Source organism: Oncorhynchus mykiss, chromosome 7 (assembly GCF_013265735.2).
Source record: "Oncorhynchus mykiss isolate Arlee chromosome 7, USDA_OmykA_1.1, whole genome shotgun sequence".
Classification (NCBI taxonomy): Eukaryota; Metazoa; Chordata; class Actinopteri; order Salmoniformes; family Salmonidae; genus Oncorhynchus; species Oncorhynchus mykiss.
Window position 1 is genome coordinate 58,322,579 of NC_048571.1, and position 22,826 is coordinate 58,345,404.

Consider the following 22,826-nt stretch of genomic DNA (forward strand, 5'->3'; position numbering starts at 1 on the left):
TGGAGCTCTGTCAGAGTGACCATCGGGTTCTTGGTCACCCTGACCAAGGCCCTTCTCCCATGATTGCTCAGTTTTGCCAAGTGGCCAGCTCTAGGAAGAGTCTTGGTGGTTCCAAACTTCTTCCATTTAAGAATAATGGAGGCCACAGTGTTTTTTGGGACCTTCAATGCTGCAAAAATGTTTTAGTACCCTTCCCAGGTCTACTCATTCCAGGGTTTTTCTTTGTTTTTTTACTATTTTCTACATTGTAAAATGATAGTGAAGACATCAAAACAACGAAATACACATATGGAATCATGTAGTAACCAGAAAAGTGTTAAACAAATCAAAATGTTACATTTGAGATTTTTCAAAGTAGCCACCCTTTGCCTTGATGACAGATTTGCACTCTCTCTGGTTTTAATGACACTCTCATGTTCTATGACATTGGAATGTCTTTGAATAGCACTGAATTTGAATAGCACTGAATTAAATTCTACTTCCTGTCACTCAACTGCAATGTCTACATCCTGTGGAGTGTGGCCAATTTAATTTAAATGTAACTCATGAGTTGAATGGGAACCAATTCCAAAATTCTGAATTGAGCCCAACTCTGGTATGTGTGCGCGCAGTATCAGACCTGTTTGTGTGCGTGCGGTGCAGCAGAGCCCCAATCCCCGGGCCATGCGGTAGACAGGGGACACACACACTCGGCTGCTGGGGGCCAGGTGTGTGAGCAGTGTGGACAGGGAGTCAGGGGGCAGGTATAGGCAGGAGAATGCAGGGCGGGAGGGGCTCTGGGTCTCACCCCTCTCCCAGTTGAGCCAGTACCCCCTCAGCCCCTCATCGTGGCCCCACCACCGGACCTGCACCGCATCACGCCCCACTGGGGTCAGCTGGAGGTCAGCCAGGGCTGGCAGCACTGAGACACACAGATAAAGGACAGGCTAGTGTGTGTGTTCTGTTTTAAAAGCCATAAATCACAGAATGAAAAAAGAGAGGGGCAAAGCCTAAGGGCGGCATGGACTCCTTATAAATGACTGTAGGATAAATGTACAGTATGTCAGGATAAGTAAAAGGTTTCATGACATTTAAATGTCAATACCATTTAACAAGCATTTATTAACATAGTGTTTCCCAACCAGGGGATACTTGAGAAGACTCATGAGACCATAGACTTACTGGTAAAATGCACACTAGGGGGATACTTATGGGGAAATCCGGGCAGAGCAAAATGTACTTGGTGGTACAGTTACCGAAAAAGTTAGGAACCATTGAATTAACACCACAAATACAATATTGTTGCTGAGAGGGAAACAATTTAATATTAAGGAAAGACAGCAGAAGTATAAGGGACAGTTAGAAATGTACCTGGAGGAGGGGTCCCAAAAAAATATGCACCCCCCTCCCCAATGTTACAAATATTTTCACATCACCCTCCCCTTCTACTGTTATAAAATGTGCACACCCTCCCCCTTCATAAAATTAACTCAAAAATAGTTATTACCACCATACATTACAATAACTGTAACAACCCAGTGTTTATAAACGTGGATATCGACTTTACCACTTTAGCATGGTTTTGTGGCCCAGTCAATGCCACGCACAGCTAATGGGCCAGAAAGTTGAGGGTTCGCTATGGGCGAGCTCACTCTCTCTGGCTGTTTCATTACACTATGATCAGAGCAGGCTGCAGACAATGATCATCTGGGGAGAAATCAGATTTTCAACATTTCGTTGCTGTATTTATAATTATATAAAATATATGCAACATGTTTTCCACCAACAGGTTTCTGTGCCAATATATCACACACAACCAATAAGCAATGCATAACTGCATACCAATTACTGACTTTGAACACTTATCATCATGGTTTGTATTTTCAACACCACAATCAAGTAGAGTATGACAATCTTGAAAAATTGAAAATACATCTCTCCCTACTCAGTATCCCTACTCAGTACCCCTACTCAGTATCCCTACTCAGTACTCCTACTCAGTATCCCTACTCAGTACCTGTCACGCCCTGACCATAGTTTACTTTGTATTTTCTATGTTTTGATTGGTCAGGGTGTGATCTGAGTGGGTATTCTATGTTTCATGTCTTGTTTGTCTATTTCTATGTTCAGCCTGATATGGTTCTCAGTCAGAGGCAGGTGTTCGTCATTGTCTCTGATTGGGAACCATATTTAGGTAGCCTGGGTTTCACTGTGTGTTTGTGGGTGATTGTTCCTGTCTATGTGTTTTCACCAGATAGGCTGTTTAGGTTTTCGTTACGTTCATCACGTTCTTTATTTTGTAGTGTTTGTATTGATTCGTGTTTTACGTTTGTTCATTAAAACATGGATCGCAATCTACACGCTGCATTTTGGTCCGACTCTCCTTCGTATGAAGACGAAACTCATTACAGAATCACCCACCACCAATGGACCAAGCGGCGTGTCAACAGGCAGCAGCAGCAGCAAAAAGAGGAGTTACGTTGTAAGGATTTCTGGACATGGGAGGAAATCCTCGACGGGAGAGGACCCTGGGCTAAACCAGGGGAGTATAGCCGCACCAAGGTGCAGCCGAAGAAGGAACAGAGGCAGCAGGAGCAGCAGCAGCCGCAGTGGGAGAGAGCGTCATGGGAGTATGAATTAGATAATGGTGGACCATGGGCTCAACCGGGAGAATATCGCCGTCCCAAGGAAGAACTGGAGGCGGCGAAAGCTGAGAGGCGCAAATATGAGGAAGTAGCACGACGGAGCGGATGGAAGCCCGAGAGTAAGCCTCAAAAATTTCTTGGGGGGGGGCTAACAGGGAGTATGGCTACGCCAGGTCGCAGACCTGAGCCAACTCCCCCTGTTTATCGTGAGGAGCCAAGGAGGAGACCAGAACCGGTGTTGGAGGTAAGCGAAGCAGAGACTGTGAAGGAGTTAATGGAGAAATTGGAGGAGAGTGAAATGAGGGAGTTGCTGTGTTGGTGCTTTAAATATGATATTCGCCCGAAGGAGCGTGTCGGGGATTTATTGGCACCTGGGTCAGTGCTCTCTACTCGTCCTGAGGTGCGTGCTAGTCAGCTGGTGAAGACAGTGCCAGTCTCACGCACCAGGCCTCCTGTGTACCTCCCTAGCCTTGCATGTCCTGTGCCAACACCGCTCTCAAGATCTCCAGTACGCCTTCACGGTCTAACCCATCCTGTGCCACCTCCACACCCCAGCCCTCCGGTAGCAGCTCCCCGCACTAGGCTTCCTGTGCGTGTCCTCGGCCCAGTACCACCAGTGCCAGCACCACGCATCAGGCCTACAGTGCGCCTCGCCTGTTTAGCGCTGTCGGAGCCTTCCTCCTCTCCAGCGCTGTCGGAGTCTCTCACCTGTTCAGCGCTGCCAGAGCCTTCCTCCTCTTCAGCGCTGTTGGAGTCTCCCGCCTGTTTAGCGCTGTCAGAGCTTTCCGCCTCTACAGCGTTGCCGGAGTCTCCCGCCTGTTCGGAGCTGCCAGTCTGCATGGAGCTGCCAGTCTGCATGGAGCTGCAAGTTTGTATAGAGCTGCCAGTCAGCAAGGAGCTGCCAGTATGCATAGAGCTGCCAGTCTGCAAGGAGCTGCCAGTCTGCAAGGAGCCGCCAGAGCTGCCAGTCTGCAGGATGCTGCAAAAGCTGCCAGTCTGCAAGGAGCCGCCAGAGCTGCCAGTTTGTAAGGAGCCGCCGGAGCTGCCAGTTTGTAAGGAGCAGCCAGGGCCGCCAGTTAGCAGGGAGCAGCCAGGGCCGCCAGTTAGCAGGGAGCAGCCAGGGCCGCCAGTCAGCATGGAGCAGCCAGGGCCGCCAGTCAGCATGGAGCAGCCAGAGCAGCCAGGGCCGCCAGTCAGCATGGAGCAGCCAGAGCAGCCAGAGCTGTCAGTCAGCATGGAGCAGCCAGAGCAGCCAGGGCCGCCAGTCAGCATGGAGCAGCCAGAGCTGCCAGTCAGCATGGAGCAGCCAGAGCAGTCTGCCAGCATGGAGCAGCCAGAGCTGTCAGTCAGCATGGAGCAGCCAGAGCAGCCAGTCTGTGTCGACCAGTCTCTTCCAGATCTGCCAGTCGTCCAGACTCTTCCAGATCTGCCAGTCGACCAGACTCTTCCAGATCTGCCAGTCGTCCAGACTCTTCCAGATCTGCCAGTCGTCCAGACTCTTCCAGATCTGCCAGTCGTCCAGATTCTCCCAGATCTGCCAGTCGACCAGATTCTCCCAGATCCGCCAGTCGACCAGATTCTCCCAGATCCGCCAGTCGACCAGATTCTCCCAGATCCGCCAGTCGAGCAGATTCTCCCAGATCCGCCAGTCGACCAGATTCTCCCAGATCCGCCAGTCGACCAGATTCTCCCAGATCCGCCAGTCGACCAGATTCTTCCAGATCTGCTAGTCGACCAGGATCTGCTGAAACCGCCAGCCAGCCAGGTTCTGGTAAATTCTACTACCTGCCTGGGCTTCCTCTCAGTGCTGAGCTTCTTCTCAGTGCTGAGCTTCCTCTCAGTGCTGAGCTACCCATCTGTCCCGAGTTACCTCTGTCCCGAGCTGTCCCTCTGTCCCATGTTATCATTGTGGTGGGTAACCTATTTAGGGACGTTTAGGAGGGGGATTAAAACTGTCATGGAGTGGGGTCCACGTCCAGCGCCAGAGCCGCCACCGCGGACAGATGCCCACCCAGACCCTCCCCTATAGGTTCAGGTTTTGCGGCCGGAGTCCGCACCTTGGGTGGGGGGGTACTGTCACGCCCTGACCATAGTTTACTTTGTATTTTCTATGTTTTGATTGGTCAGGGTGTGATCTGAGTGGGTATTCTATGTTTCATGTCTTGTTTGTCTATTTCTATGTTCAGCCTGATATGGTTCTCAGTCAGAGGCAGGTGTTCGTCATTGTCTCTGATTGGGAACCATATTTAGGTAGCCTGGGTTTCACTGTGTGTTTGTGGGTGATTGTTCCTGTCTATGTGTTTTCACCAGATAGGCTGTTTAGGTTTTCGTTACGTTCATCACGTTCTTTATTTTGTAGTGTTTGTATTGATTCGTGTTTTACGTTTGTTCATTAAAACATGGATCGCAATCTACACGCTGCATTTTGGTCCGACTCTCCTTCTCATACAGAAAACCGTTACAGTACCCCTACTCAGTACTCCTACTCAGTATCCCTACTCAGTACTCCAACTCAGTATCCCTACTCAGTACTCCTACTAAGTACCCCTACTCAGTATCCCTACTCAGTACTCCTACTCAGTATCCCTACTCAATACTCCTACTCAGTATCCCTACTCAGTACCCCTACTCAGTACTCCTACTCAGTATCCCTACTCAGTACTCCTACTCAGTATCCCTACTCAGTACCCCTACTCAGTACTCCTACTCAGTATCCCTACTCAGTACTCCTACTCAGTACTCCTACTCAGTATACCTACTCAGTACTCCTACTCAGTATCCCTACTCAGTACTCCTACTCAGTACTCCTACTCAGTACCCCTACTCAGTACCCCTACTCAGTATCCCTACTCAGTAGTCCTACTCAGTATCCATACCCAGTACTCCTACTCAGTATCCCTACTCAGTACTCCTACTCAGTATCCCTACTCAGTACCCCTACTCAGTACCCCTACTCAGTATCCCTACTCAGTACCCCTACTCAGTATCCCTACTCAGTATCCCTACTCAGTACCCCTACTCAGTATCCCTACTCAGTACCCCTACTCAGTACTCCTACTCAGTATCCCTACTCAGTACTCCTACTCAGTACTCCTACTCAGTATCCCTACTCAGTACTCCTACTCAGTATCCCTACTCAGTACTCCTACTCAGTACTCCTACTCAGGTCCCCTACTCAGTACCCCTACTCAGTATCCCTACTCAGTATCCCTACTCAGTACTCCTACTCAGTACCCCTACTCAGTACTCCTACTCAGTACCCCTACTCAGTACTCCTACTCAGTATCCATACTCAGTATCCCTACTCAGTACTCCTACTCAGTACCCTTACTCAGTACCCCTACTCAGTACCCCTACTCAGTACTCCTACTCAGTACTCCTACTCAGTATCCCTACTCAGTACTCCTACTCAGTATCCCTACTCAGTACTCATACTAAGTACCCCTACTCAGTATCCCTACTCAGTACTCCTACTCAGTATCCCTACTCAATACTCCTACTCAGTATCCCTACTCAGTACCCCTACTCAGTACTCCTACTCAGTATCCCTACTCAGTACTCCTACTCAGTATCCCTACTCAGTACCCCTACTCAGTACTCCTACTCAGTATCCCTACTCAGTACTCCTACTCAGTACTCCTACTCAGTATACCTACTCAGTACTCCTACTCAGTATCCCTACTCAGTACTCCTACTCAGTACTCCTACTCAGTACCCCTACTCAGTACCCCTACTCAGTATCCCTACTCAGTAGTCCTACTCAGTATCCATACCCAGTACTCCTACTCAGTATCCCTACTCAGTACTCCTACTCAGTATCCCTACTCAGTACCCCTACTCAGTATCCCTACTCAGTATCCCTACTCAGTACCCCTACTCAGTATCCCTACTCAGTATCCCTACTCAGTACCCCTACTCAGTATCCCTACTCAGTACCCCTACTCAGTACTCCTACTCAGTATCCCTACTCAGTACTCCTACTCAGTACTCCTACTCAGTATCCCTACTCAGTACTCCTACTCAGTATCCCTACTCAGTACTCCTACTCAGTACTCCTACTCAGGTCCCCTACTCAGTACCCCTACTCAGTATCCCTACTCAGTACTCCTACTCAGTACCCCTACTCAGTACTCCTACTCAGTACCCCTACTCAGTACTCCTACTCAGTATCCATACTCAGTATCCCTACTCAGTACTCCTACTCAGTACCCTTACTCAGTACCCCTACTCAGTACCCCTACTCAGTACTCCTACTCAGTACTCCTACTCAGTATCCCTACTCAGTACTCCTACTCAGTATCCCTACTCAGTACTCCTACTCAGTACTCCTACTCAGTGCTCCTACTCAGGTCCCCTACTCAGTACCCCTACTCAGTATCCCTACTCAGTATCCCTACTCAGTACTCCTACTCAGTAGCCCTACTCAGTACTCCTACTCAGTACCCCTACTCAGTACCCCTACTCAGTACTCCTACTCAGTACTCCTACTCAGTACCCCTACTCAGTACTCCTACTCAGTATCCCTACTCAGTACCCCTACTCAGTACTCCTACTCAGTACCCCTACTCAGTACTCCTACTCAGTACCCCTACTCAGTACTCCTACTCAGTATCCCTACTCAGTACCCCTACTCAGTACCCCTACTCAGTATCCCTACTCAATACTCCTACTCAGTATCCCTCCTCAGTACCCCTACTCAGTACTCCTACTCATTATCCCTACTCAGTACTCCTACTCAGTATCCTACTCAGTACCTCTACTCAGTACTCCTACTCAGTATCCCTACTCAGTACTCCTACTCAGTATCCCTACTCAGTACTCCTACTCAGTACTCCTACTCAGTACACCTACTCAGTACTCCTACTCAGTACTCCTACTCAGTATCCCTACTCAGTACCCCTACTCAGTACTCCTACTCAGTATCCCTACTCAGTACTCCTACTCAGTATCCCTACTCAGTACTCCTACTCAGTACCCCTACTCAGTACTCCTACTCAGTATCCATACTCAGTATCCCTACTCAGTACTCCTACTCAGTACCCTTACTCAGTACCCCTACTCAGTACCCCTACTCAGTACTCCTACTCAGTACCCCTACTCAGTATCCCTACTCAGTACCCCTACTCAGTACTCCTACTCAGTATCCCTACTCAGTACTCCTACTCAGTACTCCTACTCAGTATCCCTACTCAGTACTCCTACTCAGTATGCCTACTCAGTACTCCTACTCAGTACTCCTACTCAGTGCTCCTACTCAGGTCCCCTACTCAGTACCCCTACTCAGTATCCCTACTCAGTATCCCTACTCAGTACTCCTACTCAGTAGCCCTACTCAGTACTCCTACTCAGTACTCCTACTCAGTACCCCTACTCAGTACTCCTACTCAGTACCCCTACTCAGTACTCCTACTCAGTACCCCTACTCAGTACTCCTACTCAGTATCCCTACTCAGTACCCCTACTCAGTACCCCTACTCAGTATCCCTACTCAATACTCCTGCTCAGTATCCCTACTCAGTACCCCTACTCAGTACTCCTACTCAGTACCCCTACTCAGTACTCCTACTCAGTATCCCTACTCAGTACCTCTACTCAGTATTCCTACTCAGTATCCCTACTCAGTACCCCTACTCAGTACTCCTACTCAGTATCCCTACTCAGTACTCCTACTCAGTATCCCTACTCAGTACCCCTACTCAGTACTCCTACTCAGTATCCATACTCAGTATCCCTACTCAGTACCCCTACTCAGTACCCCTACTCAGTATCCCTACTCAGTACCCCTACTCAGTACTCCTACTCAGTACCCCTACTCAGTATCCCTACTCAGTATCCCTACTCAGTACTCCTACTCAGTACCCCTTCTCAGTATCCCTACTCAGTACTCCTACTCAGTACTCCTACTCAGTATCCCTACTTAGTACCCCTACTCAGTACTCCTACTCAGTATCCCTACTCAGTACCCCAACTCAGTATCCCTACTCAGTACCCCTACTCAGTACTCCTACTCAGTACCCCTACTCAGTACTCCTACTCAGTATCCCTACTCAGTACTCCTACTCAGTACCCCTACTCAGTACTCCTACTCAGTACCCCTACTCAGTACTCCTACTCAGTATCCCTACTCAGTACCCCTACTCAGTACCCCTACTCAGTATCCCTACTCAATACTCCTACTCAGTATCCCTACTCAGTACCCCTACTCAGTACTCCTACTCAGTATCCCTACTCAGTATCCCTACTCAGTACCCCTACTCAGTATCCCTACTCAGTATCCCTACTCAGTACTCCTACTCAGTATCCCTACTCAGTACTCCTACTCAGTATCCCTACTCAGTATCCCTACTCAGTATCCCTACTCAGTATCCCTACTCAGTATCCCTACTCAGTACTCCTACTCAGTACCCCTACTCAGTACTCCTACTCAGTATCCCTACTCAGTATCCCTACTCAGTACCCCTACTCAGTATCCCTACTCAGTACCCCTACTCAGTACTCCTACTCAGTATCCCTACTCAGTACTCCTACTCAGTACTCCTACTCAGTATCCCTACTCAGTACTCCTACTCAGTATCCCTACTCAGTACTCCTACTCAGTACTCCTACTCAGGTCCCCTACTCAGTACCCCTACTCAGTATCCCTACTCAGTACTCCTACTCAGTACCCCTACTCAGTACTCCTACTCAGTACCCCTACTCAGTACTCCTACTCAGTATCCATACTCAGTATCCCTACTCAGTACTCCTACTCAGTACCCTTACTCAGTACCCCTACTCAGTACCCCTACTCAGTACTCCTACTCAGTACTCCTACTCAGTATCCCTACTCAGTACTCCTACTCAGTATCCCTACTCAGTACTCCTACTAAGTACCCCTACTCAGTATCCCTACTCAGTACTCCTACTCAGTATCCCTACTCAATACTCCTACTCAGTATCCCTACTCAGTACCCCTACTCAGTACTCCTACTCAGTATCCCTACTCAGTACTCCTACTCAGTATCCCTACTCAGTACCCCTACTCAGTACTCCTACTCAGTATCCCTACTCAGTACTCCTACTCAGTACTCCTACTCAGTATACCTACTCAGTACTCCTACTCAGTATCCCTACTCAGTACTCCTACTCAGTACTCCTACTCAGTACCCCTACTCAGTACCCCTACTCAGTATCCCTACTCAGTAGTCCTACTCAGTATCCATACCCAGTACTCCTACTCAGTATCCCTACTCAGTACTCCTACTCAGTATCCCTACTCAGTACCCCTACTCAGTATCCCTACTCAGTATCCCTACTCAGTACCCCTACTCAGTATCCCTACTCAGTATCCCTACTCAGTACCCCTACTCAGTATCCCTACTCAGTACCCCTACTCAGTACTCCTACTCAGTATCCCTACTCAGTACTCCTACTCAGTACTCCTACTCAGTATCCCTACTCAGTACTCCTACTCAGTATCCCTACTCAGTACTCCTACTCAGTACTCCTACTCAGGTCCCCTACTCAGTACCCCTACTCAGTATCCGTACTCAGTATCCCTACTCAGTACTCCTACTCAGTACCCCTACTCAGTACTCCTACTCAGTACCCCTACTCAGTACTCCTACTCAGTATCCATACTCAGTATCCCTACTCAGTACTCCTACTCAGTACCCTTACTCAGTACCCCTACTCAGTACCCCTACTCAGTACTCCTACTCAGTACTCCTACTCAGTATCCCTACTCAGTACTCCTACTCAGTATCCCTACTCAGTACTCCTACTCAGTACTCCTACTCAGTGCTCCTACTCAGGTCCCCTACTCAGTACCCCTACTCAGTATCCCTACTCAGTACTCCTACTCAGTAGCCCTACTCAGTACTCCTACTCAGTACCCCTACTCAGTACCCCTACTCAGTACTCCTACTCAGTACTCCTACTCAGTACCCCTACTCAGTACTCCTACTCAGTATCCCTACTCAGTACCCCTTCTCAGTACTCCTACTCAGTACCCCTACTCAGTACTCCTACTCAGTACCCCTACTCAGTACTCCTACTCAGTATCCCTACTCAGTACCCCTACTCAGTACCCCTACTCAGTATCCCTACTCAATACTCCTACTCAGTATCCCTCCTCAGTACCCCTACTCAGTACTCCTACTCATTATCCCTACTCAGTACTCCTACTCAGTATCCTACTCAGTACCTCTACTCAGTACTCCTACTCAGTATCCCTACTCAGTACTCCTACTCAGTATCCCTACTCAGTACTCCTACTCAGTACTCCTACTCAGTACACCTACTCAGTACTCCTACTCAGTACTCCTACTCAGTATCCCTACTCAGTACCCCTACTCAGTACTCCTACTCAGTATCCCTACTCAGTACTCCTACTCAGTATCCCTACTCAGTACTCCTACTCAGTACCCCTACTCAGTACTCCTACTCAGTATCCATACTCAGTATCCCTACTCAGTACTCCTACTCAGTACCCTTACTCAGTACCCCTACTCAGTACCCCTACTCAGTACTCCTACTCAGTACCCCTACTCAGTATCCCTACTCAGTACCCCTACTCAGTACTCCTACTCAGTATCCCTACTCAGTACTCCTACTCAGTACTCCTACTCAGTATCCCTACTCAGTACTCCTACTCAGTATGCCTACTCAGTACTCCTACTCAGTGCTCCTACTCAGGTCCCCTACTCAGTACCCCTACTCAGTATCCCTACTCAGTATCCCTACTCAGTACTCCTACTCAGTAGCCCTACTCAGTACTCCTACTCAGTACTCCTACTCAGTACCCAGTACTCCTACTCAGTATCCCTACTCAGTACTCCTACTCAGTATCCCTACTCAGTACCCCTACTCAGTATCCCTACTCAGTATCCCTACTCAGTACCCCTACTCAGTATCCCTACTCAGTATCCCTACTCAGTACCCCTACTCAGTATCCCTACTCAGTACCCCTACTCAGTACTCCTACTCAGTATCCCTACTCAGTACTCCTACTCAGTACTCCTACTCAGTATCCCTACTCAGTACTCCTACTCAGTATCCCTACTCAGTACTCCTACTCAGTACTCCTACTCAGGTCCCCTACTCAGTACCCCTACTCAGTATCCGTACTCAGTATCCCTACTCAGTACTCCTACTCAGTACCCCTACTCAGTACTCCTACTCAGTACCCCTACTCAGTACTCCTACTCAGTATCCATACTCAGTATCCCTACTCAGTACTCCTACTCAGTACCCTTACTCAGTACCCCTACTCAGTACCCCTACTCAGTACTCCTACTCAGTACTCCTACTCAGTATCCCTACTCAGTACTCCTACTCAGTATCCCTACTCAGTACTCCTACTCAGTACTCCTACTCAGTGCTCCTACTCAGGTCCCCTACTCAGTACCCCTACTCAGTATCCCTACTCAGTATCCCTACTCAGTACTCCTACTCAGTAGCCCTACTCAGTACTCCTACTCAGTACCCCTACTCAGTACCCCTACTCAGTACTCCTACTCAGTACTCCTACTCAGTACCCCTACTCAGTACTCCTACTCAGTATCCCTACTCAGTACCCCTACTCAGTACTCCTACTCAGTACCCCTACTCAGTACTCCTACTCAGTACCCCTACTCAGTACTCCTACTCAGTATCCCTACTCAGTACCCCTACTCAGTACCCCTACTCAGTATCCCTACTCAATACTCCTACTCAGTATCCCTCCTCAGTACCCCTACTCAGTACTCCTACTCATTATCCCTACTCAGTACTCCTACTCAGTATCCTACTCAGTACCTCTACTCAGTACTCCTACTCAGTATCCCTACTCAGTACTCCTACTCAGTATCCCTACTCAGTACTCCTACTCAGTACTCCTACTCAGTACACCTACTCAGTACTCCTACTCAGTACTCCTACTCAGTATCCCTACTCAGTACCCCTACTCAGTACTCCTACTCAGTATCCCTACTCAGTACTCCTACTCAGTATCCCTACTCAGTACTCCTACTCAGTACCCCTACTCAGTACTCCTACTCAGTATCCATACTCAGTATCCCTACTCAGTACTCCTACTCAGTACCCTTACTCAGTACCCCTACTCAGTACCCCTACTCAGTACTCCTACTCAGTACCCCTACTCAGTATCCCTACTCAGTACCCCTACTCAGTACTCCTACTCAGTATCCCTACTCAGTACTCCTACTCAGTACTCCTACTCAGTATCCCTACTCAGTACTCCTACTCAGTATGCCTACTCAGTACTCCTACTCAGTACTCCTACTCAGTGCTCCTACTCAGGTCCCCTACTCAGTACCCCTACTCAGTATCCCTACTCAGTATCCCTACTCAGTACTCCTACTCAGTAGCCCTACTCAGTACTCCTACTCAGTACTCCTACTCAGTACCCCTACTCAGTACTCCTACTCAGTACCCCTACTCAGTACTCCTACTCAGTACCCCTACTCAGTACTCCTACTCAGTATCCCTACTCAGTACCCCTACTCAGTACCCCTACTCAGTATCCCTACTCAATACTCCTGCTCAGTATCCCTACTCAGTACCCCTACTCAGTACTCCTACTCAGTATCCCTACTCAGTACTCCTACTCAGTATCCCTACTCAGTACCTCTACTCAGTATTCCTACTCAGTATCCCTACTCAGTACCCCTACTCAGTACTCCTACTCAGTATCCCTACTCAGTACTCCTACTCAGTATCCCTACTCAGTACTCCTACTCAGTATCCCTACTCAGTACCCCTACTCAGTACTCCTACTCAGTATCCATACTCAGTATCCCTACTCAGTACCCCTACTCAGTACCCCTACTCAGTATCCCTACTCAGTACCCCTACTCAGTACTCCTACTCAGTACCCCTACTCAGTACCCCTACTCAGTATCCCTACTCAGTATCCCTACTCAGTACTCCTACTCAGTACCCCTTCTCAGTATCCCTACTCAGTACTCCTACTCAGTACTCCTACTCAGTATCCCTACTTAGTACCCCTACTCAGTACTCCTACTCAGTATCCCTACTCAGTACCCCTACTCAGTATCCCTACTCAGTACCCCTACTCAGTACTCCTACTCAGTACCCCTACTCAGTACTCCTACTCAGTATCCCTACTCAGTACTCCTACTCAGTACCCCTACTCAGTACTCCTACTCAGTACCCCTACTCAGTACTCCTACTCAGTACCCCTACTCAGTACCCCTACTCAGTATCCCTACTCAATACTCCTACTCAGTATCCCTACTCAGTACCCCTACTCAGTACTCCTACTCAGTATCCCTACTCAGTACTCCTACTCAGTATCCCTACTCAGTACCTCTACTCAGTATTCCTACTCAGTATCCCTACTCAGTACCCCTACTCAGTACTCCTACTCAGTATCCCTACTCAGTACTCCTACTCAGTATCCCTACTCAGTACTCCTACTCAGTATCCCTACTCAGTACCCCTACTCAGTACTCCTACTCAGTATCCCTACTCAGTACTCCTACTCAGTACCCCTACTCAGTACTCCTACTCAGTACCCCTACTCAGTACTCCTACTCAGTATCCCTACTCAGTACCCCTACTCAGTACCCCTACTCAGTATCCCTACTCAATACTCCTACTCAGTATCCCTACTCAGTACCCCTACTCAGTACTCCTACTCAGTATCCCTACTCAGTACTCCTACTCAGTATCCCTACTCAGTACCTCTACTCAGTATTCCTACTCAGTATCCCTACTCAGTACCCCTACTCAGTACTCCTACTCAGTATCCCTACTCAGTACTCCTACTCAGTATCCCTACTCAGTACTCCTACTCAGTATCCCTACTCAGTACCCCTACTCAGTACTCCTACTCAGTATCCATACTCAGTATCCCTACTCAGTACCCCTACTCAGTACCCCTACTCAGTATCCCTACTCAGTACCCCTACTCAGTACTCCTACTCAGTACCCCTACTCAGTACCCCTACTCAGTATCCCTACTCAGTACCCCTACTCAGTATCCCTACTCAGTACTCCTACTCAGTACTCCTACTCAGCACCCCTACTCAGCACTCCTACTCAGTACCCCTACTCAGTACCCCTACTCAGTACTCCTACTCAGTACCCCTACTCAGTACCCCTACTCAGTACTCCTACTCAGTACTCCTACTCAGTACCCCTACTCAGTACTCCTACTCAGTACCCCTACTCAGTACTCCTACTCAGTACCCCTACTCAGTACTCCTACTCAGTATCCCTACTCAGTATCCCTACTCAGTACCCCTACTCAGTATCCCTACTCAGTATCCCTACTCAGTACCCCTACTCAGTATCCCTACTCAGTATCCCTACTCAGTATCGAAGGCTTGGTTTGAATGTCATTTTGTTTTTTTGTAGCAGTTGTCACTTTCCATTAATCAAATGGCCATTGCGCAGTTTGGATGGTGGAATTATATTAGAGTGGAGTGGATGAACGTGCGCAGGTAGCCTAATCAGATCAAAACATTGTGAGTAGTTGTGTTAATGCCACACATAAAAAAGGTAATACATTTTAAATGACAAATATTTAGGTCATATTGAAGTGTCAGGTTCTAGGTCGAGGAATAGCCACTTGGATCGGAAAGGAGCCAGAACGTGTTAAGCTTTCCTGAATAACTGGGTCTGCTGGGCGCATATAGGCCTATGTGGACGACATGGGAGAACGGGAGAATGATGACCGCAACAGACAGCGCATCAGTATCACAAGTAAAAATACAACCAGACTGGCCTGCTCCTGTGCCTATCTAGAATCTTTCCAGACCCACAGCTGATCTAGATGGAACGAATGGAATGAAACGATCCAAAAACTTTTGCACCATTATTCAAATGATATTTTCACTGCAGTTTACAGCCTGGAGTTTAATTGCACTCAATTGTTCATTGGATTATGGTGTTGTAGGCTAGTCTAGGTAGGATCATTTTATTGTCCCTTAACAAGATCAATGGGGGAGCTTTTTGAGCTGCATGTTTTCTATGTTCTTTCATGCCCAATGATACACCTGGCCTGTCTGCTGCCAATCAGTTATTCCTCTATATCTTGTGGATTTATATAGAAAATGTGTGCATATTTTAATGATTTTATGTGTGGTATGATTGCTAGTTAACCTATTGCAGATCTGGATAAATGATCCAACTACCTCTATTGTCAGTATGGATAGAGGGCAGGATAGATAGTTGACTGGTAGACTATATTGATCTGTGGTATAGTAATCGCACAGAGAAGTGTAGTGCATAAGGGAAGTACCAAAGCACCTTGATAGGGAAGAAGCAAGTAAGCAGATGAGGGCATTTGGCTATATGGAAGACCTATCGTAAAACCTGCATAATGGAAATTGTAAATCAGGGAAAAAAACGCACTACCCTCCCCTGTTCCCAATAAAGAAAACACACTCCCCAGAGCAACCCCCCCCCAAAATCTAGACAACCCTCCCCTATTTTGGAACAGCCCCCCTAACCCAGTAAATGTCGAATTGTCCCTAAATCATAGAAACACACCAACACACATCCTACCCTCCTGAGTGCAGGCCTTGACAGACATGGCCTTCTCTTTGCCTGTGGAGTACAGGGCGCTGACAGTAACTAGGTACTGTGTGTCTGGCTCTAGACCAGTGAGCAGAGTGGAGTTCTGATGTCCGTGTAGCCTAACCGTGTGGACCTGCCCACTGGGTAGAGCTCCATACTCTATCTGGTACCGCTGGACATGTTCAGTTTGCAGAGGACCCCAGCTCACTCGCACCCTGTCAGGACCTGAGTCTGCCACTGTGACCACCGCTGGGCTCAACACCTCTAGGTTAGAGGATAGGAGAGGGAGAGGATGGGATGGGATGAAACAAAAGAGAATATTATTATCCACAAAGATGTGTTCAATAATGTAAAAATATATGCTGGTTGTGTTGATTTTCTATTATACTATCTGCTCATTTCATTTATCTACCACATCACTGCTCTCCATCCCCCTCTCCCTCCCTCCTTCCCCGTCTCCTTCCCTTCCCCCCTCTGACCGGGTTGTGTAGTGAAGGTGACACTGAGAGTGTTGAGATAATCATGGTTGGACTGGGAGTTGGGGGTGAGGGAGGCAGTGTAGATGGTGTCTGGCTGCAGGCCACTCAGCTCCACCCAGCTGGCGTCCCCGGGGAGGGTCCGTCTGTGGTACTGCCCCCCACTGCTGGCCCCGCCGTTAGGCTGACCACCACCTGGCAGAACAGAGCTGTAGTGTAAAAAGCTGTAGAAATCTGTGTTGGATCCGAGTACAGGACGCCACTGCAGCATGGCACTGTGGGAGGACACCTGTACCACCCTCAGGCGCTCAACGTGGATCAGCTCTGAGAGAGAAGGGGGGATACAACTCAGTGGGGTAGAGTTTGCATTTACACTACAGAGGATTTCATCTGCAATCACAGTCCTGTCTATAAATACTTGTCTATAAATACACCCCCGCCCCACACACCAATGATGGCCTCCCTCAGGTCCTCTGTGATGATACTGATGTCATCGATGTCCACAAAGTACAGGTGGGACTCGATGGGCGGGGTCACCACCCTCTGCAGTACCTGGTAGTTCCCGTGTCCCGTAGAGACAGCCAACAGAAACACACCCGCCCTTCTCAGCTCTGCCATTGGTCCATCCACCATGCCCGGGTGTACCCCATCCGTTAGCCACACCAGCACTTTGGGGAGCTCCAACTCATCCCCAGCCCCAGCTCTGGCTAGCAGCCCCTGGGCCTGTCTGAGGGCAGCCTCTGTGTTGGTGTCCCCCTGGAGTTGCCTGGTCCTATGCAGTGCCCCTTGCAAGCCAGGCTGGGTGCTGTGGGCGTCCAGACCAAACTCCAGGTGTGGCTCAGTGCCCACCTGCAGCAGCCCCGCCCTCACCTGACCCCGCCCCAGAGAGAAGGGGAGGAGTAGCTCGGACAGGAAGTGCAGCAGGCGAGAGAACTCGTAGGATGACACACTTCCTGAAGAATCCAACAGGAGCAGGATATCCCCCTCACAACAGTTCAGAGCTGAGAGAGAGAGAGAGAGAGAGAGAGAGAGAGAGAGAGAGAGAGAGAGAGAGAGAGAGAGAGAGAGAGAGAGAGAGAGAGAGAGAGAGAGAGAGAGAGAGAGAGAGAGAGAGAGAGAGAGAGAGAGAGAGAGAGAGAGAGAGAGAGAGAGAGAGAGAGAGAGAGAGAGAGAGAGGTGCTTCTGTCACCAACCAAGGAGGGCCTACAGCAGCACCTAGATCTTATGCACAGATTCTGTCAGACCTGGGCCCTGACAGTAAATCTCAGTAAGACCAAAATAATGGTGTTCCAAAAAAGGTCCAGTCACCAGGACCACAAATACAAATTCAATCTAGACACTGTTGCCCTAGAGCACACAAAAAACTATACATACCTTGGCCTAAACATCAGCGCCACAGGTAACTTCCACAAAGCTGTGAACGATCTGAGAGACAAGGCAAGAAGGGCATTCTATGCCATCAAAAGAAACATAAATTTCAACATACCAATTAGGATTTGGCTAAAAATACTTGAATCAGTCATAGAGCCCATTGCCCTTTATGGTTGTGAGGTCTGGGGTCCGCTCACCAACCAAGACTTCACAAAATGGGACAAACACCAAATTGAGACTCTGCACGCAGAATTCTGCAAAAATATCCTCCGTGTACAACGTAGAACACCAAATAATGCATGCAGAGCAGAATTAGGCCGATACCCACTAATTATCAAAATCCAGAAAAGAGCCGTTAAATTCTACAACCACCTAAAAGGAAGTGATTCACAAACCTTCCATAACAAAGCCATCACCTACAGAGAGATGAACCTGGAGAAGAGTCCCCTAAGCAAGCTGGTCCTGGGGCTCTGTTCACAAACACAAACACACCCTACAGAGCCCCAGGACAACAGCACAATTAGACCCAACCAAATCATGAGAAAACAAAAAGATAATTACTTGACACATTGGAAAGAATTAACAAAAAAACAGAGCAAACTAGAATGCTATTTGGCCCTAAACAGAGAGTACACAGCGGCAGAATACCTGACCACTGTGACTGACCCAAAATTAAGGAAAGCTTTGACTATGTACAGACTCAGTGAGCATAGCCTTGCTATTGAGAAAGGCCGCCGTAGGCAGACATGGCTCTCAAGAGAAGACAGGCTATGTGCTCACTGCCCACAAAATGAGGTGGAAACTGAGCTGCACTTCCTAACCTCCTGCCCAATGTATGACCATATTAGAGAGACATATTTCCCTCAGATTACACAGATCCACAAAGAATTCGAAAACAAATCCAAATTTGAAAAACTCCCATATCTACTGGGTGAAATTCCACAGTGTGCCATCACAGCAGCAAGATTTGTGACCTGTTGCCACGAGAAAAGGGCAACCAGTGAAGAACACACACCATTGTAAATACAACCCATATTTATGCTTATTTATTTTATCTTGTGTCCTTTAACCATTTGTACATTGTTAAAACACTGTATATATATATATAATATGACATTTGTAATGTCTTTACTGTTTTGAAACCTCTGTATGTGTAATGTTTACTGTTAATTTTTGTTGTTTTTCACTTTATATTTTCACTTTGTATGTTGTCTACCTCACTTGCTTTGGCAATGTTAACACATGTTTCCCATGCCAATAAAGCCCTTGAATTGAATTGAATTGAATTGAGAGAGAGAGAGAGATAGATAGATAGATAGATAGATAGATAGATAGATAGATAGATAGATAGATAGATAGATAGATAGATAGATAGATAGATAGATAGATAGATAGATAGATAGATAGATAGATAGATAGTGATGGAGGGACAGAGCAAGAGGGAGAGGGAGAGGGAGAGAAAGAGTAGGGAAAGAGAGAGATTACACTGAAGTTATTCACCTTATATATAGAGTAAATATATATATATATATATATATATATATATATTTATGTTCAACAAGGCAACATAAAAACACATGCGATGAAAAGCTCTTCAGCACACATTGTTAGCCTTTGTTTTACTCCCTGTCATGGTTGTTCTTTACTTTGCTAACCTTCCTGTCCAAATTGAAATATTTGCTGTTCTTTGTGTGATCATTAAAATGAACCTTGATCGTTTAAGGCATTTTATTCAAACATAATGGGATCCAAGCCATAGAACACAGGTCAAGAGAGAGGAGAGGAAAGAAGAAGAAGAATAAGAGACAAGAGTGCTAAAAGATGAATAAAAGGAATGGGTTGAAAGATGGCTGTCAATGGAGTGAGAGATATTAAACATATAAAAACAAAGGATGGGGAAGAAAAATGATGTAAAATATAAAGAGAAACCAAATCACAGAGAGAGAGACCAAACAACAGAGAGTGAGAGAGAGAGACCAAACAACAGAGAGTGAGAGAGAGAGACCAAACAACAGAGAGAGAGAGAGACCAAACAACAGAGTGAGAGAGAGAGAGAGACCAAACAACAGAGAGAGAGAGACCAAACAACAGAGAGAGAGAGTGAGAGAGAGAAACAGAGAGAGAGAGAGAGAGACCAAACAACAGAGAGTGAAAGATAAAGAGAGAGACAGAGAGAGAGAGACCAAACAACAGAGAGAGAGAGTGAAAGATAAAGAGAGAGAGACCAAACAACAGCGAGAGACTGAAAGATACAGAGAGAGAGACCAAACAACAGAGAGAGAGTGAAAGATACAGAGAGAGACACCAAACAACAGAGAGAGAGTGAAAGATACAGAGAGAGAGAGAAAAAACAACAGAGAGAGAGTGAAATATACAGAGAGAGAGACCAAACAACAGAGAGAGTGCAAGATACAGAGAGAGAGAGACCAAACAACAGAGAGAGAGTGAAAGATACTGAGAGAGAGATCAAACAACAGAGAGAGAGTGAGAGAGAGACCAAACAACAGAGAGAGAGTGAAAGATACAGAGAGAGAGAGACCAAACAACAGAGAGAGAGTGAGAGAGAAACCAAACAACAGAGAGAGAGAGTGAAAGATACAGAGAGAGACCAAACAACAGAGAGAGAGTGAAAGATGCAGAGAGAGAGACCAAACAACAGAGAGAGAGTGAAAGATACAGAGAGAGAGATCAAACAACAGAGAGAGAGTGAGAGAGAGACCAAACAACGGAGAGAGAGAGTGAAAGATACAGAGAGAGAGACCAAACAACAGAGAGAGAGAGACCAAACAACAGAGAGAGAGTGAAAGTTACAGAGAGAGAGACCAAACAACAGAGAGAGAGAGACCAAACAACAGAGAGAGAGTGAAAGTTACAGAGAGAGAGAGAGACAACATTATATGCAGAGAATAGCCACAGTCTGGCCAGATGCTCTTTGTTTAGCACATAATAATGGTCACCTTATCATCTCTTTATTCTCAGGAACAATTTACAGCACTTTTCTTTCTCAACCATCTACATAGGGGAGAGTGGGGTAAGTCAAGACAGTTTATACATTCAGCATCCCCGCCAAGAGAAATAAAGTATTATCTCAAAAACAAAAATAAGATATCTTAAAGTGTGTAAATACTGTAGAGGGAGAAATTGAAAGGCAGAGTGTGTAAGTATTGGGGGGAAAAAGAGAAGGACAAGGAAAGAGAAGAGAGAAAGGGGATTTGCACTGGCACTTAAGAGGAGGAGGGGAAGAGGAATGCAGCTCTCTTCCCTCTCTGAGATCCACAGTGCGAAGGTGTTTGTGGGTGAGAGAGAGTGTATGTGAGAGAGATGCATTCATCTTCCTCTCTATTTATGTCATTAAAAAGTAGCCACAAAACTAAATTAGCTTTGTTCCCACCTTTATGACCTGTAGAGAAATGTATGCAAAGCCTTTGCTTAATCTTTTCCAAAGACACCTGAGTCATAGATCCAAGTGTTTACGTTTAAGTAGTTGGGCACTACCATTATTATTACAGCTTGTTACTGTCATTTGGCAAACAAAATGTTCCGGATTTCCAGAGACATTCTGGCCAAGGTCAGCAGGGCAAAGGTTTTTCTTGACGATAGCAACTAACATCAATAGAAGACAGAACTTCTGTTGTCTCCCTTTCAACTGTAATCCCAAGAGCTGGAGCTCTCTTCCTCTCTCAAACAAACATACTGAAAAATCATGAATCGTATAGACAACTCTGTCAATAATAGTGAGAAGGTGTTTGTGGGTGAGAGAGAGTGTATAAAAACAAATTATTATCTAATGATGTGACTAAGTATCCCGACTTTACCAGCTCCAACAATGATGAGGACAAAAGAATAGACAGAGTGGAAATAAGTTACTACTTGTGGCTATACTTCACTAATAGATCAGATACATATTACTGCACATAGTTTAACATTCCAAGAAGTTCATTGTTAGAGAACTAAAACAAATGATTATCTAATGATGTGACTGAGTATCCCAACTTTACCAGCTTCAACTCTGCAGAATGGAACGTTGTTAAAAGCATTCGTGAAATATGCACACAGCCATCTCTCTAACCGTGAAACACCTGTATAAGGTAGACTAAACTTACCTGTGCCAGGTACAACGTTTTGTGTGCTGCTCGGCCACAGTAACACACCGAGCAGCAAACAGGAAAATCCAAGCCACTCCATCATGAATTGGATCAATACGTTATGATGAAATAGAGCAAACAAGTGCACCCTGAATGGGACCTTCTCAAGTCACTGTCCATAGCTTTGTTGTACTGTATTACAGTTCCTTCCCTCTCACACTTCCTCGAGATTCTCATGCGCCAAGGGATAAGTCTTGTTGTACAGCCTGCTTCCTTAGAAAGGCTGAAAAGTAATCACAAACTGGTACCACACAAGGGCGCTCTGGTATACACACACACAGTAGACGACTTACTCCACACTACCTCATTCAAAACGTATACAAAAATGTTTGATCAATTTAATTTCTTTCCACTTTTAGTCCAATTTCATTACTTTTATCACTGGCACAAGTCTCCCACTTTCACAGAATGCATTTACCCCCCTCTCCACAAGATCAATTGATAAAGTGCTTCTTCTATTTAATTTCCTCCTCACCCTCCAATATCTTTAAGTCCTCTCCTCCCCCTTCTCTTTCTGTGTTCCTTTCTCAAGCCTTCTCCGCTCAACAGTCAAGAGTGTTTTGGCATCACTTTTGTTGGATTTTGGCCCAGTTTCGGACATTATCCAGGTTGCGTCTGTAGCCTCCTTCACATTGTCAACAAACTCATTATCACAAATGTGATTAACACTTTATTGACTCCAC

The 22,826-nt window shown here is 46.8% G+C and overlaps 1 protein-coding gene across 1 annotated transcript; it reads right to left on the reverse strand.

Moving 5' to 3' along the window:
* Window positions 1–289: 289 nt before the first annotated feature.
* On the reverse strand, window positions 290–22,625 carry LOC110528067 (von Willebrand factor A domain-containing protein 1). The gene is made up of 5 exons (XM_021609860.2): window positions 22,102–22,625; window positions 17,077–17,628; window positions 16,631–16,951; window positions 16,140–16,415; window positions 290–901 (listed from the first exon to the last, which is right to left on the reverse strand). The coding sequence occupies exons 1-5, from the start codon at window positions 22,184–22,186 to the stop codon at window positions 528–530; spliced, it is 1,608 nt and encodes a 535-aa protein (XP_021465535.1). The 5' UTR covers window positions 22,187–22,625; the 3' UTR covers window positions 290–527.
* Window positions 22,626–22,826: the final 201 nt, after the last annotated feature.

Excerpts from the sequence above, each read along its gene's own strand:
- LOC110528067 (XM_021609860.2), bottom strand. The coding sequence starts at position 22,186 with ATGATGGAGTGGCTTGGATTTTCCTGTTTGCTGCTCGGTGTGTTACTG. Across the intron at positions 17,629-22,101 it reads AAACGTTGTACCTGGCACAG|CTCTGAACTGTTGTGAGGGG; the intron begins GTAAGTTTAGTC and ends TCTCTCTCTCAG. Across the intron at positions 16,952-17,076 it reads CCTGAGGGAGGCCATCATTG|AGCTGATCCACGTTGAGCGC; the intron begins GTGTGTGGGGCG and ends CTTCTCTCTCAG.